General features: G+C 45.3%; 1 protein-coding gene across 3 annotated transcripts in view; it reads right to left on the reverse strand.

Annotated features, from left to right (window-relative positions):
- TAMM41 (TAM41 mitochondrial translocator assembly and maintenance homolog) overlaps positions 1-15,922 on the reverse strand; it is a 52,450-nt gene that overhangs the window by 34,781 nt on the left and 1,747 nt on the right. For all 3 annotated transcript variants that reach the window (XM_061397122.1, XM_061397124.1, XM_061397123.1), the window contains exons 2-4: positions 14,430-14,612; positions 11,651-11,743; positions 2,397-2,547 (exon numbers count right to left, since the gene is read on the reverse strand). In XM_061397122.1, the coding sequence (XP_061253106.1) occupies positions 2,397-2,547; positions 11,651-11,743; positions 14,430-14,612 (427 nt within the window). The remainder of the gene's footprint in view (positions 1-2,396; positions 2,548-11,650; positions 11,744-14,429; positions 14,613-15,922) is intronic.

Here is a 15,922-nt window from a genome sequence, read left to right on the forward strand (position 1 = left end):
ATGTCTTCAGTCAATGTTTGAAATTTATAGAGAAATCCTAGAGTCATGCAATTAAAAGAGCTTGCTCCTTGGAAGGAAAGCTATGACGAACCTCGACAGCGTATTAAAAAGCAGAGACGTCATTTTGTGAACGAAGGTCTGTATAGTCAAAGCTATGGTTTTTCCAGTAGTTGTGTATGGATGTGAGAGCTGGACCATAAATAAAGCTGAGCACTTAAGAACTGATGCTTTTGAACTGTGGTGTTGGAGAAGACTCTTGAGAGTCCCTTGGACTGCAATGAATCAAACCAGGCAATCCTAAAGGAAATGAGTCCTGAATATTCATTCGAAGGACTGATGCTAAAGCTCAAACTTCAATACTTGGGCCACTTGATGAGAAGAGCCGACTCATTGGAAAAGACCCTGATGCTGGGAAAGATTGAGGGCAGGAGGAGAAGGGGATGACAGAGGATGAGATGGTTGGATGGCATCACCGACTCGATGGACATGAGTTTGAGCAAATTCTGGGAGATGGTAAAGGACAGAGGAGCCTGGCATGCTGCAGTCCATGGGATGACAAAGAGCCGGACACGACTGAGTGACTGAACAACAGCAGCAACCTAGAGTCCACCTAACACTAAGCTGATGCTGACGACGTGATCAGAGCAGAGGACGGCTCTGCATCTTCTCCCACAAAGTCGACCGAAGGTTCAGGTCCACCTTTCCTCGCAGGTGAGCGGGGTCGGGGAGGCACCTAGACAGAGGGCCCCTCCCCACACGTTCCTCCTGGATGCAGCCCCACCATGCTGTCCCCTTGGCCTTTGCTGACAGGCAGCGAGGCTGCCATGAGATGCTGGAAGCAACCGAGACCAAGGTTGTTTTACCTGCCTTCTCACCCGTGCTGCATGACAGCTGTGGTCACAACACACACATTTTGGGAACAAGACTGAAGAGCGAGACCTTTCGCATCTCTGTGAGCACGGCGTCTCCATGAAATCTTATCTCTACAGGGATTCAGAGAACGAGTCAGCTGCCTCTGCAGTATTTGAGCACAGAGTTCTCTGACTCATACTTAAAAGTTGGGAAAGAGGGATATTTAAGATAGTGGTTTTCAAACTATGGTTTAGAAGACAGACTAATTTTCTGAAAATGGAATTATACACAAATTCTTAACACATTAAACAGATCGCTGGGGGCTCCTGGGGCCAAGGCTACAGTGAGGGGCCAGGCTCTGTCCTCTTGGCCTCCCCCTCCCCCTGATAACTTTGAGGAGCACAGCTGGCTTAAGGGGAAAGGAAGTTAATATTCAGATAAATAAATAGATGAATGGAGAACAAGGGAGAAAGGTTTCCTTAATATGAGGAAAGGTGGAGTGGCCAAGTCACCACTTTGCACCCATCATAGTAAAGACTGTTTCCAGCAAGAATCCTAAGTGGAAATTCACCCTTGGAGGGAAAGTTTGGTAAGAAATAGGATACTGGCCTGACCTTCAAATGTCTCCCCAGTTTGCTTAGACAGGAGAAAACACTGCTTATCAGGGCACCAACATCACTGGTCTGCAGACTGCAAATATGTGAGTGTCATATGAGACAAAGAAAGGCTGAGGAAACATTACAAATTAAAAGATAAAAGAGATGGCATCTAAATACATTATGCGATCCCTGACGGGATCATGTACTTGAGGATAAAATATTAGAAAGGACATTATGGGGACAACCGACAACATTAGAAGTGAAACTTATCAGTTTGATAGAAGTGATGCATCGTTGCTATTTGGCGCCTGCACTGTGGTTCTGCGAGAGGATGCCCTGTTCTTAGGAAACACACACTGAAGTAATGGGCCTAAAGGGGATGTGACACGTGTGCCCGACTCCTTAACAGTTCAGAAGAACATGCATCATGCGGCGTATTACGTGCAGAGAGGGAGCAGTGGTTCTCCAAGTCGGGTCCCTGGAGGAGCATCAGCATCACCAGGAACGGGAGAGAAATACAGACTTTGGGGACCCCGCCCCAGACCTCCCAAATCGACTGTCTTGTCTGTTCTGACAGGCCCTCCAGGGGGTTCTGCTGTCAACTTCTGAACATCACTGATACAGAGAGAATGATAAAACAAGTGTGAGTCGTTTCTGGGGAAAGGGCATAGCTTTCTGGATGATTATTGAAACTTACCTGTACTCTGAAAGTGTTTCAAAATAAAAATTAACGATAACAACAACAGAAGGGTTAGCCTATGTAGAGATGTGAAAAGGAAGAGACCTTGGGGGCAAGGAGGCAGATGGCAGGTTCCTGCAGAGACCTTCAGAGAGGTGCTGGGACCAGAACCTCTGTTGCCAGCGAGGGGCAGGGGGGTCGGGCCTGCTCGATCTTCCAACAGCGAATCTCTTTTCGGCAGGAAGTGCAGCACGAAACCTACTAACCTGAGTAGGAGAGCCCGGCGATCTCTGTAAACAGGTCTTCTTCAGAAAAGCTTTCGGGGAGCATGAGGAAAGCCGCGGTCACAGCGCTCTTTAGGTTTTGATCCAGGGCCGAGCGGAGGGCCACATCCTCATTCATCGCCACGATCTTCACCTGGAAAAGCAGGACGTTCAGAAGACTTCCTGAAATGGGGCACTGCCCAACCTGGGTGTTACTACACGCACTGGAGCTGTCCAAAACCCTCAGCCCTGAAGATACTGCAGTGTTAGGCCCGTTGACATGAAATAGTTACTAATCTAATTCTGGAGTCTCCTGTTTTAAGCCCAAATCAGAGAACTCATGACATAGGAAAGAAAACAAAATAAATATTTTTCTAAATGAGGAAACCCCACGAGTTTTGAAAAAGTTAGTACAAAATGGAATAAATGACCTTTGAGAAATTGAGAATTTTATTTTTTAATCTCTTTGTTCTTCATTTAATTTTATGGTAGACAAAGGCATTTTACTTCTTTATTCAGAACTCATCTCTGTTCTTATCTAACCTGAGCAGGCCATGCTCTATTTTGAACTGATCTGAACCTGAGTAAGGAAAAAGGAAAGAAAACCAGCTAGAAGAAACTGCTGTCTGTGCTCCCCTCCCATCGAGATACAAACTGCTCCAGTGTGTCTGACTGGTCGTGAAGACGGCACTGCGGTCACCAGCATGTGCTCACGCCCTGTCTCTCATTGCCTCTGTGACGGGGTTCGTACCTGACAGGCTTACGAGCTTGCGGGGAAGATTCAGTGAGAGCCCGAAGCTGAGCCCGCAGCTGAAGGGAGCTTCCCTGTGTGTCTCCTGGTGCACAGCGCATGCGCTTCTCTGAGCCGGGGCTTCTCACCTTTAGGAGATCAGAGTCTCCTGCAGGGCCTGTTCAAACACCCAGTATTAGGCCCATCCCCAGAGACTCTGACTCGGCAGGCTGGGGTACATTTCTGCCAGGTTCCCAGGTGACGCTGATGCTGCTCCAGGGGCCGAGTGTGAACAGCACTGCTCTACGGCACGAGCTTAGAACCAGAACTGCCACGTTGGTCTCTGTAGCAACTGTGCCAGTGTGCACTCCTGACACGATTGTGGACCATCATGCTGCTTCTGATTGACTTTCTAAGCAAGCAGTGGGTCTAGAAATTCCTCCTGAGGACACTCACGTATTTGAAACGCAGCTGCCGTCTCTGATCCTTTAGTGCTGTAAGCAAACTCTCCTAGTGTTCCAGAAAATAGGGTTTAGACTGCCTTTCATTTATCAAACACAGATCATTTCTGACAAAATTCAGACAACACATAAAAGACACAAACAGTATGACAAACTCCAAATTAAAAGTGTATTAGATAGCAAGGCAATGGCACCCCACTCCAGTACTCTTGCCTGGAGAATCCCATGGATGGAGGAGCCTGGTAGGCTGCAGTCCATGGGGTCGCTAAGAGTTGGACACGACTGAGCGACTTCACTTTCACTTTCCACTTTCATGCATTGGAGAAGGCAACGGCAACCCACTCCAGTGTTCCTGCCTGGAGAATCCCAGGGACGGGGGAGCCTGGTGGGCTGCCGTCTACGGGGTCCCACAGAGTCGGACACGACTGAAGCGACGCAGCAGCAGATAGCAAGGAAAGATGGGAATGATGTACATCCCAAAGTACAGGTTCTTCTGTTTTTTCATTAATTGTGAAAAGCAGTATTAGAAAACAATTATTTTATAAATCAGGCTTAAGAACCTGATTGAAGAAAGATTGAAGGTAGGAGGAGAAAGGGACAACAGAGGATGAGATGGTTGGATGGCATCACCAACTCGATGGACACAAATTTGAGCAAGCTCTGGGAGTCAGTGATGGACAGGGAAGCCTGGTGGGCTGCAGTCCATAGGATGCAGAGTCGGACACGACTGAGCTACTGAACTGAAGAACCTGAATTCTACCGTTTACCTTTTGTCACTTTTTTAAATGGAATATTTACAACATACAAAGCTTCATATGGTATGTAAGCTACTTAATTCCATATTGCCTCCTCCTTCCTCATAATTACAAGGACTTAATGGCCCTGAATTAAGCCTTGGAGCACTTCAGTGAGTTTGGAATTACCACAAACATCTGCAGAAAGTCAAAGCAAGGAGCAGTCCAAGAGCATGGCCTGCCCAGGGTTGCATAATGAGCTGATGGCAAAGACCAGGGTAACACCCTTGTACTTGGCAAAGCCAGCTCTGAATATTCAGACATTTTATTCACGCATTCTGTCCTGCTTAACTTTTAATCCTGGAAGATGATTAAGACAAAATTGAAAGTCCTACAATAACTCCTCTGCCTAGTCCTAGAATAACCTTCCCAAGCCTTACACTCCGTATGGAATTGGGGATCTAGGAGGGCAGCCTCCTCATCTCACTAATGGGGAAACGGAGACCCAGAGGGTTAAAAGAGCTCCCCTTGAGGAACAGGCGGCACCCCAGACCAGGACCTGTCCAGAGAGCCTGTGAAGCCTCTTTATCATTTCCTATTCTTCATCCTCATTCACCAGGTCCTGCTCAATAATTCTTCACCCTCTTTTTTTTTTTTTTGCAGGGGGGTGGGGAGGTGAACTTTCACAGAAACTCAATGAAAATAGAAGCTATTTTGAGATACTAACAAATCAAAGTTGCAAAGGAAAGAGTAAGTTTGGGAAAATTTTTCCTATTTGATGAAAAATACTCCTGTTCTCTAAGAAAGCTTCTACTTAGGTGTTTCTTTTTTAAAAGGCAGTCTGTTTGCTACTTAAGGTTAAGAGAATGAAGATAAAAGCATCCTAACTCAAAGGAAAAACGTGAGTTCAGGAGACTCTGCTCCTCTGGTTCTCCAGAGGAAGGCGAACCAGGAACTTGTCTTGGCAACACTGTTCCTTGCCGTCTAGAGTGAGAAGCCAGTGAGCTCTTGGGACACTGCCAGGGCGGCCCCGGAAGAAAAGGGAGGCCCTCAGATCTGTGAATAGCTGTCTGTATCTTACTGGGAAAGCCCCGACCTGAACCACAGATCGAGCATCAGCTCTACTGCCAAGGGGAATATCCTCACTGGAGAGAGAGGAGGCCTAACACTCGAAGGGACTTTCAAAAGCCCAACTGGAGAGATTTGTGAGTACCTTTCAAGACAGAAAAAAGGACAAAGTCACACATGGTCTCCTCTATAATAGTCACATGGAGATGAGCTTGAATTGCAAAGAGTGAAGTTATAGTCACAAAGAACACAGCCCTCACCGCCCCCCATTCAAACACTCGACCATTAATCCAATGACACGTCCCATAGCAGTTTTCCGTTCCAAATGAACAGAAAGGCCGATTTTTCTAAATGGACTTGCTTAAGGACCAAAAAGAAACAGTAGACATTTGAGCTGGATTAAAAAAAAAAAACCTTATTATCTACCTACTGGACTGTAGGCGCTTGAAACTGGAAATGTGGTTGTCTTTTTTTTTTTATTCTTCTGGCATACACAGAGAAAAAACTTAGTCGTCTTTTGAATAAGTAAATGAATGGCTCAATCTTTCCTTTCAAAGGCTAGAGGCTCAAAGATTTGCTCTCAGCCAGGCAGAGCCAAGACTAGTGAGCCAGGCCTTCCAAATCTCATTCAGGGACCCTTTCTACCACTGGGGGAGGTTTTCTACTACAAAGAAGTAAGTCAATGAAGTTACAATATGGTGACGCTTGCAAACTGTGAATATACTAAAAAAACCACTGAGTCATACACTTTTTTAAAGGGTTGAAGTATGTGTGATTATATCTCAATAAAGCTATTATTAAAAAAAAGCTATATGACTAGCAAATAAAAGAAAAAAATATATTGAAATGAATACATTAAAATAAATTAAAATTCCCTTAACAAGGTGGCAAAATACCATTGTTCGTAAATGTGACTGCTTTAAATATTTACGCCAAATTATCCACACACTAAAAAAAAAACATGAAATACAAAAATTCAACTTACATTAAATAAACTAGAGGAATAAATACTAATATAACTTGAGACTTCTTTGGCCTAAAGACTGGCTACAACGAGATTCTATTAAATACTTTACGTGTTTCTCGACTTGGAAAATGGCTTGGTCGATAATGCAAACTTGCAGTTGCACCAGAAGTAAGACCGGGCCGTCTCCTCAATGATGCGGGAAGGTAACCGTAAAGCATAATAGAAATGCAACTTGTACTCAATTTTTTCCAGAAATGTCCATCTTTTTAAGCAAAGTACTCCTCTATATTCTTTCCTATTTTCTTAATAATAAACTTTATCTTTTAAAGTAGGTTTAGGTTCACAGCAAAGCCATATGAGAAGCACAGACGAGTTCCCCTATGCCCTTTGCATATTCCTTTTAAAGACTTAAACTGCTAGTGATTGACAAATCCTATTCCATTTGTAACATGGAAGATAATTTTAGAGCTTCAGACAACATAATTTAATGTAATTCCTTTTAAGACACATGAAAACAAAAAATCTACACTCATTCTCACAATTCTTTCTTAAGATATTCATTCACCCATTATTTTCATCCAAAGGCTTTCAACTCTTTCTTTGTATCAGATTTGTTCCTTTGGTTAATATTTGCTGCCACCTAGAGGTAAAAAAAAAAAAAAAAATCTGTCTTTGGCTCAGACAGTAAAGAAGCTGCCTGCAAGAGTCCCAGATTCAATCCCTGGGCTGGGAAGATCTCCTGGAGAAGGAAATGACTATCCGCTACAGTATTCTTGCATGGAGAATTCCATGAACAGAGGAGCCTGGCAGGCTACTGACCATAGGGTTGCAAAGAGTTGGACATGACTGAGCGACTAACACTTTTCAGGGGTAAAAATAGTTTAAAGATAGTTATCCTAAGAATTCTCCATTTAACAGTGATTTACTTCTGCAGAAAAGAGAAACTGGAGGCAGGTGTAGGTGGAAGAGTTGATTTATCCATTTATGATTTTTAATCTTTAATTTCATATGTTATGTTCAAAACCTCAATTGGTTCTTAAGATAGCTTAATTTTCTTGTGCTAGAAGCTTCTTTCCTGATGCTAGGAAAGATTGAAGGCAGGAGGAGAAGGGGACGACAGAGGATGATGGTTGGATGGTATCACTGACTCAATGGACATGAGTTTGAGCAAACTCCAGGAGTTGGTAATGGACAGGGAAGGCTGGCGTGCTGCAGTCCATGGGGTTGCAAAGAATCGGACACGACTGAGCAACTGAACTTAACTGAGAAGCTTCTTAATAAGCCTGTGCACATGTGCTAAGTCACTTCAGTCGCATCCAACTCTTTGCAACCCCATGGACTGTAGCCTGCCAGGCTCCTCTGCCCATGGTATTCTCCAGGCAAGAATACTGGAGTGAGTCGCCATGCCCTCCTCCGGGGGATGTTCCCAACCCAGGGTTCAAATCCGCGTCTCTTATGTCTCCTGCTTTGGGAGGCGGGTTCTTTACAATCCCATGGACGGAGAAGCCTGGTAGGCTGCAGTCCTTGGAGTCGCAAAGAGTCAGACACGACTGAGCGACTTCACTTTCACTTTTCACTTTCATGCATTGGAGAAGGAAATGGCAACCCACTCCAGTGTTCTTGCCTGGAGAATCCCAGGGACGGCAGAGCCTTGTGGGCTGCCATCTATGAGGTCGCACAGAGTCGGACATGACTGAAGTGACTTAGCAGCAGCAGCCACCTGGAAAGCCCAAGAAGCCTGAGGGACTATCACTGTTATCAAGAACACTGTCTTCTCCAAGTAAGCTGAGAAATGCAGTTTTAAATGACCTGAGTGTATCTGAGTGTTGCTTTGAACTGATGTTTTTATTTTATCAGAATACGTGATATTTAGATGAAATCTGAGGTCATTTCCAGTGCTTACATTCTGAGATTTCATGGCACATCTGTTTTCTGCAGTCTATTTGTACAAGCTGGGTTTAGAAAAGGCTGAGGAACCAGAGATCAAGTTGCCAACATCTGTTGGATCATAGAAAAAGCAAGGGAATTCAAAAAAATATCCACTTCTGCTTCATTGACTACACTAAAGCCTTAGACTGTGTGGATCACGACAAACTGTGGGAAATTCTTAAAGAGATGGGAATACCAGACCACCTTACCGTCTCCTGAGAAACCTCTATGCAGGACAATAAGCAACAGTTAGAACCAGACATGGAACAACGGACTGGTTCCAAATAGGGAAAGAAGTACTTCAAGGCTGTATATTATCACCCTGCTTATTTAACTTATATGCAGAGTACATCATGTGAAATGCTGGGCTGGATGAATCATAGCTGGAATCAAGATTTCAGGAAGAAATATCACAAACCTCAGATATGCAGAAGATACCACTTTACTGGCAGAAAGTGAAGAGTAACTAAAGAGTCTCTTGATCGGGGTGAAAGAGGAGAGTGATAAAAACTGGCTTAAAACTCAACACTCAAAAAACTAAGATCAGAGCATCCAGTCCCATCACTTCATAGCAAATAGATGGGGAAAAAGTAGAAACAGTAACAGACTTTATTTTCTTGGGCTCCAAAATCACTGCAGATGGTGACTGCAGCCATGAAATTAAGATGCTTGCTCCTTGGAAGAAAAGCTGTGACAAACCTAGACAGCATATTAAAAAGCAGAGATGTTACTTTGCTGACAAAGGTCCGTCTAGTCAAAGCTATGGTTTTTTTCAGTAGTCGTGTATGGATGTGAGAGTTGGATCATCAAGTAGGCTGAGCACTGAAGAATTGATGCTTTTGAACTGTGGTGTTGGAGAAGACTCTTGAGAGACACTTGAGCTGCAAGGAGATCAAACCAGTCACTCCTAAAGGAAATCAACCCTGAATATTCACTGTAAGGACTGAGGCTGAAGCTGCAGCTCCAATATTTTGGCCACCTGATGTGAAGAGCCAACTCACTGGAAAAGACCCTGATGATAGGAAAGATGGAGGGCAAGAAGAGAAGGGGACAACAGAGGACAAGATGGTCACATGACATCACCGACTCAACAGACAGGAGTTTGAGCAAACTCTGAGAGAGAGTGAAGGACAGGGAAGCCTGGCATGCCGCAGTTCATGGGGTTGCGAAGAGTTGGATGTGATTTAGTGACTGAACAATAACAACAATGCCAAGCTGTGCTGGATAGATTGTTTTAAAAAAAAAAAAAAAAACTTGAAATATTACAAGAACAAAACATAGTACAGAGAATACATTTTCATATTCAACACCTCATTTTATCTCAAAATAACTGAGACAGGTGAAGACACAAAGAAGGGAGAGATGGTTTCCTCAATGTCTGCTAGGTGCCAGGCATCTTAGATCCAGGCATTTCTCAAATGCCTTTTGAGGTCAGTGTCATCACTCTCAGCCACAGGTGAGGGAGGCCCAAGGCCCAGGCAGATTAAGTCCCTGGTGCCAGTTTACACGGCTAGGGGGTGTCAGAGCTGGAACTGTCTGACTTCAAAACACCTGTGTTCTTTCCAGTATTGGCATCCTGCTCCCACTTTTCACCACCTTTGTGAAGAAGCCAGGGCAAGGACTGCTATTCCATTCTGCATGGCACTAGCGGTCATCAGCCTGCCAACGCAGGAGACGCAAGAGATGCAGAGAGCTCAGTCTCTGGGTCGGGAAGATACCCTGGAGAAGGAAATGGCGACCCACTTCTGTATTCTGGCCTGGGAAAATCCATGGACAGAGGAGCCTGGTAGGGTACGGTCCTGGGGGTTGGACACAACTGAGCACAGAGAAGTATAAAACAAGCTGCCTAACGTCACATAAACAGTGAATAAGCAGCAGGAATGAGTAAGACCCAAGGATTCTAATTCCACATTCATTCATCTTCCTATCAAGCTACATATTTTGTGTATTTAAAAAGAAACTTGGAAAGAAAAGGAATATTTACAAATATCCAATTACATTTATTTCCTCAATTATGAGGAGGGCATGATAACCCACTCCAGTATTCCTGCCTGGAGATTCCCATGGACAGAGGAGCCTGGCAGGGTATAGTACATGGGGTCACACAGAGCTAGACACGACTGAAGTGACTAACCACGAACCCATACATTGTTTCTGGATGTAAAACAAGCTTTTACTTAAGTAAAACTATATACAGTAAAGCAAAGTAATCTACCCAGCACAGCTTGGCAGATTTTTACGTATAGATGTACCCACACTTTTTGGCTAAGATCAAGTGTAGTATGGGGGCTTCCCAGATGGCACAGTGGTAAAGAACCCACCTGCTGATGGACACAGGTTCGATCCCTGGCCTGGGAAGATCCCTACGAGCAGGAAATGGCAACCCACTCCAGTATTCTTGCCTGAAAAACTCCACGGACAGGGGAGCCTGGTGGGCTATAGTCTGTGGGGTCACACAGAGCTGGACGTGACTGAGCAACTGAGTGTGGCACACTGTATCCATGTAACTATCGCCCTAATCAAATGAGCTACACTGTTAAATTTTCAGCCTAAATTCAAGGAAAGAGAATCTGGTCCTCCCACACATATCAGTAGAGATTTTATCACACAACCAAGTGAGCTAAGATTATATAAAACTCTCTAATCTCTTGCCATAGCTGACAAAGAAGGAGCAGCAAAGTCACCTCTGAGAGGTGTCTGAGAACGCTGTGAACCCTCTTTGGGGCTGAAGACCCTTTGACAGTTCAATAAAAATTAATCCTTGTTGGGAGATCAGCAATTGTGACAATTTCGTCTAGATCTTAAACTATGAAGATATCCTTCTCAGATACAGACTATACGTCTGCAAAAAAGCAGCAGCCTGGTATTTGTGAATGCGTGTGGGAAGTCTAGGTCCTCCGCACTGCTGTTGGCTTTCACTTCTAGTGAAGCCCGGGGGAAAACCTTCCCGTTGTAGCCTCCTCCAACAACCTCCCAAACAAGGAGGCCGCGGAGACGGGATCCCAGGCACTGACGGGACAAACTGGTGGACAAGCAGTGCCCTGTGGCACTGGCATTCTAGAAGAAACGGTGATCTGGGGGTGGGAGGTGGGGGGGTGGTCTGCTGATAGAGGCTCTACTGCGGCCTGGGCGCCTCCCCTGTCATCCTCCAGACTCAAACGGACTGACTCTGAGTCTCGTCCATTCAAACACCTGGAGAATCTTGAGAGAGAGGGAAGCAACAGTGTAATACCTGGATACTGTTTGGCAACAAATTCTGTACGCAGGAAAAGGAGTCTGAAGCTCATTTCTATGCCAATGCAATCACAAAGGTCAAAGTAAGGTCAGGTTTGGAGAGGAGAGACAGTCCTAACAGAACACTCACTCACCGGTTTTTGGAGTCGACCAGCAATATATAAGTTATTCCAGTTGAGGAGATCTTCGATCAAAACACTGGTGCTAATAACTCCGTATTTGATAAGCTGGAAAAGAAAAGAGTCATGCATGAGAAAGAGCAAAATGCCATATGGACCCTTGTGCAAGTGCAAAATATAAAGAACTAAATTTCTGACCAGGGCAGAAGCTTGATTTCCAAAGCCACTCAAAAAACCACCTACCTTGTAAAAACACATCTCCACGAAATCTTTTGCAATTAGTTTCCAAGACTGTCTGTTGCCTGAGGTATTCATGGTGCGATGACCACGGTTTTAACTCTGGCACTTGTGATGTCAGAGGCAGAATGGCTCTCTAGGCTGTCTAATCTTGGTCCTCAATGGACTGGAAATATCAATAAAAACACTGGTCCTGAGAGACACGCGGCAGTTCACGCTCCTCATGTGAGAAATAAGAAACCTGACGCTCAGAGACAATAAACGATGTGCCTGAGGTGGCACCTGGCGGAGCAGAGCCAAACCAGGTCCCTGAATTTCAGTCTGGGTCCAGTGTTGTTTCATCGCAGAGAATGAGAAATTTTCCTCAAAGTTTTTACTGACATCCTTCACATGGTGAATTTCTCTTTCACGGTTGACTACTTTAAACACCTCTGTAATTACAATGCAACATGCAAACATAAAACCTCTTTATCAGCCCTAAACACATGGAACTACAGTCAAGCTCATTTCAGTAATAACTTATACAAAACTCTGAATGCAGTTGTTCCCGGTTACAAAATCCCATTTGCTCCAACAGTTATCTTCTCAGACTCACTTCACTGAACTTCAGTATGCAAGCAGCCTTCGCAGGCTACAAATATCTAAAAAGTAGCTAAAGAATTTCCATTAAAAAGTACAGTCCCTTTGGCACACAATTATGCCCAAACATTTTGTTACTGGAGCTTTAATACTGTTTGAAACTACTAATTAGAGGTCGGCTCAGGATAACATTAATACTGGAGAAAGCATAGAGCTCCGAGCTCCATGACTAGCGTGGATGTGCGGGGCTGGGCTGAGTGACCGCATTCCCTCCACTCCGGCCACTGCACCGTAGAGCCCTTCTTGCCCCAGGCGCCTAACAGCTGGGAGGCAGGACCTGACGGCAACCAGAAAAGTAAACGCCCGGCCCAAAGGCGATGCAGACATCACCAACCACAGCGCTCATCCCTGCCTCACTCAGAGAGGCCTGCAAAATCCTTCTCAAGTCGGTACTCCAGCCTCCTGCCTTTCAAAGTGTGGTCCACCACCCAGGAGCATCAGCGTCACAGATCCCCAGGTGACTCGTCTGCCCTGAGCCATCAGGAGCCTGGCGCAGCGCTGGCGTGGCAGTCACCCTTCACCTAGCTGACTCTAGGAGGCCCCTGACTCAGCTCCCACTGGTCCTCTCACACTGAGGTCATGCTAAGTTCCCGGCTGTCCTCTTAGAGCCTGGACTCCTCATCGGAATGACTACTGGGCAGGGTCCCCGCAGTCAGACAACCCTCCGCCAGGATCCGGGGTGCTCATCTGCCCTCCAACACCCATCATCAAATTCAGCTCCACCGATGGCACCGAGGGGTTCCTCCCACTGGGCACCACAGTCTTCCAACTACCTATGATCCCCTCTTCACTTCCAACTTCTCCCTGGGAGTGTGTGCCTCTCTGTACAGATAAGATTAATTTCCACCCTGATCCATAATGGGTCTGCCCATCCCTCCCACTGACCAAACCAGTGGTTCTCAAGGTGTGTTCTAGACGGGCAGCATCAGCATCATTTGAAAGCCTGTTAGAAATGCAAATCCAGGGGGCAGGAGAAGGTGGGAAAAACTGAGAGAGAAGCACTGAAATATACACCACCATGTGTCCAAGAGATAGCTAGTGGGGAGTTGCTATACAACACAGAGAGCTCACCTGACGCTCGGCAGTAGCTCAGAGGGGTGGGATGGGGTGGCGGTATGTTCAAGATGGAGGGGACATATGTAATACCCACGGCTAATTCATGCTGATGTATGGCAAAAACCAACACAGTAGTGCAAAGCAATTATCCTCCAATTAAAAATAAATAAAATTTTAAAAAAGAAATGCAAACCCTTGCCGCTGAGAGAGTAAACCTTAAAAGTTCTCATCACCAGAAAAAGAAAACCGACTATGTATGGTGATGGGTGTTAACTAGACTTTACGTGGTCATCAACCCGCAGTAAGATCAGTCATTACGCCACACACCTACAACCAGCACAGCGTTACAGGACAATTACCTCTCAGTGAGGGAGAACTGCAAATCCTCAAACCCTATCCCAGACCTTCTGAGTCAGGAACTCTGGGGGTGGGCCCACCACCTGTTCCCCCGACAGGCACTCGGGTGCTGCTGAGGCACTAAAACTTGACACCAAGAAACAGCTGCTGTTGTTCAGTCTCTGTGTCCGATTCTTTGTGACCCCATGCACATCAGGCTTCCCTGTCCTTCACCACCTTGTGGAGTCAAAACTCATCTCCCAGAGTCAAACTCATGTCTGTCAAATCAATGATGCTATCTAACCATCTCATCCTCTGCCGCCCACCTCTCCTCCTGCCCTCAATCTTTCCCAGCCAAAAAACATTCGGCCAAAGGCAAAAAAAAAAAAAAAAAGTGACATCCACCACCTTCATCCAGCAAAAGCGTGAACATTTCCTGACTGTAAGAACACACATATTTAGCTGGGATTCTAAGAACAAAGGTTAATATCCACCCAAGTTAAGACAGAGGCCCGAAGTCACTCACCCTCCCATCACATGTGATCAAAGTGTTGTAGTAAACGCCGGCGCCGTAGTTATTCTGGACAGCAGTGATAATCCTGGGCCCCAGCACTTTTAGGAAAGAGTAGTGGTTCCAGTTTCTCTTCAGGTTCTTTGAATGCCACGCAACGGGGTCATCGACTGTGAACACGAAGTCCAGCATTGCGTTCTGGGAGGTGAAGAAAAGAGACGGATTTTAGTTTTAACTCCTAGAAAGACACCGAGACAGAGCGGACAGCTCTAACTCAATGTAGCTTTGATTAACAGCAGACCCAGGGTCAGAAACTTAAGCAAACCTGTGGAACCGAGCTGAGCTTTGCTTTTTGCCAACTCACGTTAAGAACAGTAATGGTTAATGAAGTAATGTTTCAGCCTTCTTTTAAACACTTTCTGTATTATACATACAGTAACTCTTTTTATCCTCAAAACAATCCTACAAGGTAGATACCATTATTATCCCATTTCTACAGGAAAGGAAACCATGGCACAGAGTAAGCTCCCTGCCCAAGGACACACGGTTAATGAATGACAGACACAGTCTGGTTCCAAATTCTGGGCTAGACCACTTTGCTACACTGTCTTCCACCTAAATAGTTAAATGTGCTCCACTTTTCTTTCAGATCAGATAACACCATGTGGACAAGCTCTATAAAGCATTATGCAAAGGGAAATAAGTTATCTTAACTTCACCCATTAGCCAACCTCTCCCTGATCATCTATGATGAGCTCTGATGGGTCCTGAGATAGAGGTAAAGAGCTCAAAGTCAACTGGGGAGAAAAGACAGATTATTAGCGAAAGGACTTCCTAGGGGAATTTCACTCAGAATGGGGTCACAGAGGAAGGAGGAATTTTCCTATGAGACGACACTCTTCAAGACTCTGGTAAGTCTGAGTCTTCAAGAATGCACAAGTTAAGCAGATTTGGTGAAGTGTTAGGCAAGGCCTGAGGAATGGGGTCAGGGGAGTCCTGTTGGATGAAAATGCTCTTGTGGAGGAGACGAGAGCTGGGCATGTTCTGGGAGCTGTGTCTAGGTCGGTAGGGCTGGATGGGATGCAGGTATAGAGTGGTGGCAGATGGTCCAAAGAGGGAGACTGGCTGCCGTGGTAAGAAATGCTCCTGCAGCAGAAAGGGAGGTCAGACAAAGGATGCACCACCACACACGAGGCTGCCTGCCAGTAACCAGGGCACCGAGGCAGGGACTCAGCTGGGACAGACTCAGGTGCTGGAATCTACTTGTGAACTTGCAGGCAACGAGGGTGAGGGAAAAGGAAAGACCTTTTCTTAGAGAGAATTTCAGGTCTGCTCAAAGGAAAATCTTCACAGGAAAATGAAGAGATGACTATAGAATCAGGATACTCTGAGTTTCCTAAAAACTAGTGGTGATAGTTAAGATTTTGAGTGGACACGTTTTTAACAATTTTATGTTAACATATGTTAGGGAAAAAATAGCCTAATCTATAATTTCCTATATGCCCCAA

This window comes from Bos javanicus, chromosome 22, assembly GCF_032452875.1.
Source record: "Bos javanicus breed banteng chromosome 22, ARS-OSU_banteng_1.0, whole genome shotgun sequence".
Taxonomy (NCBI): Eukaryota; Metazoa; Chordata; class Mammalia; order Artiodactyla; family Bovidae; genus Bos; species Bos javanicus.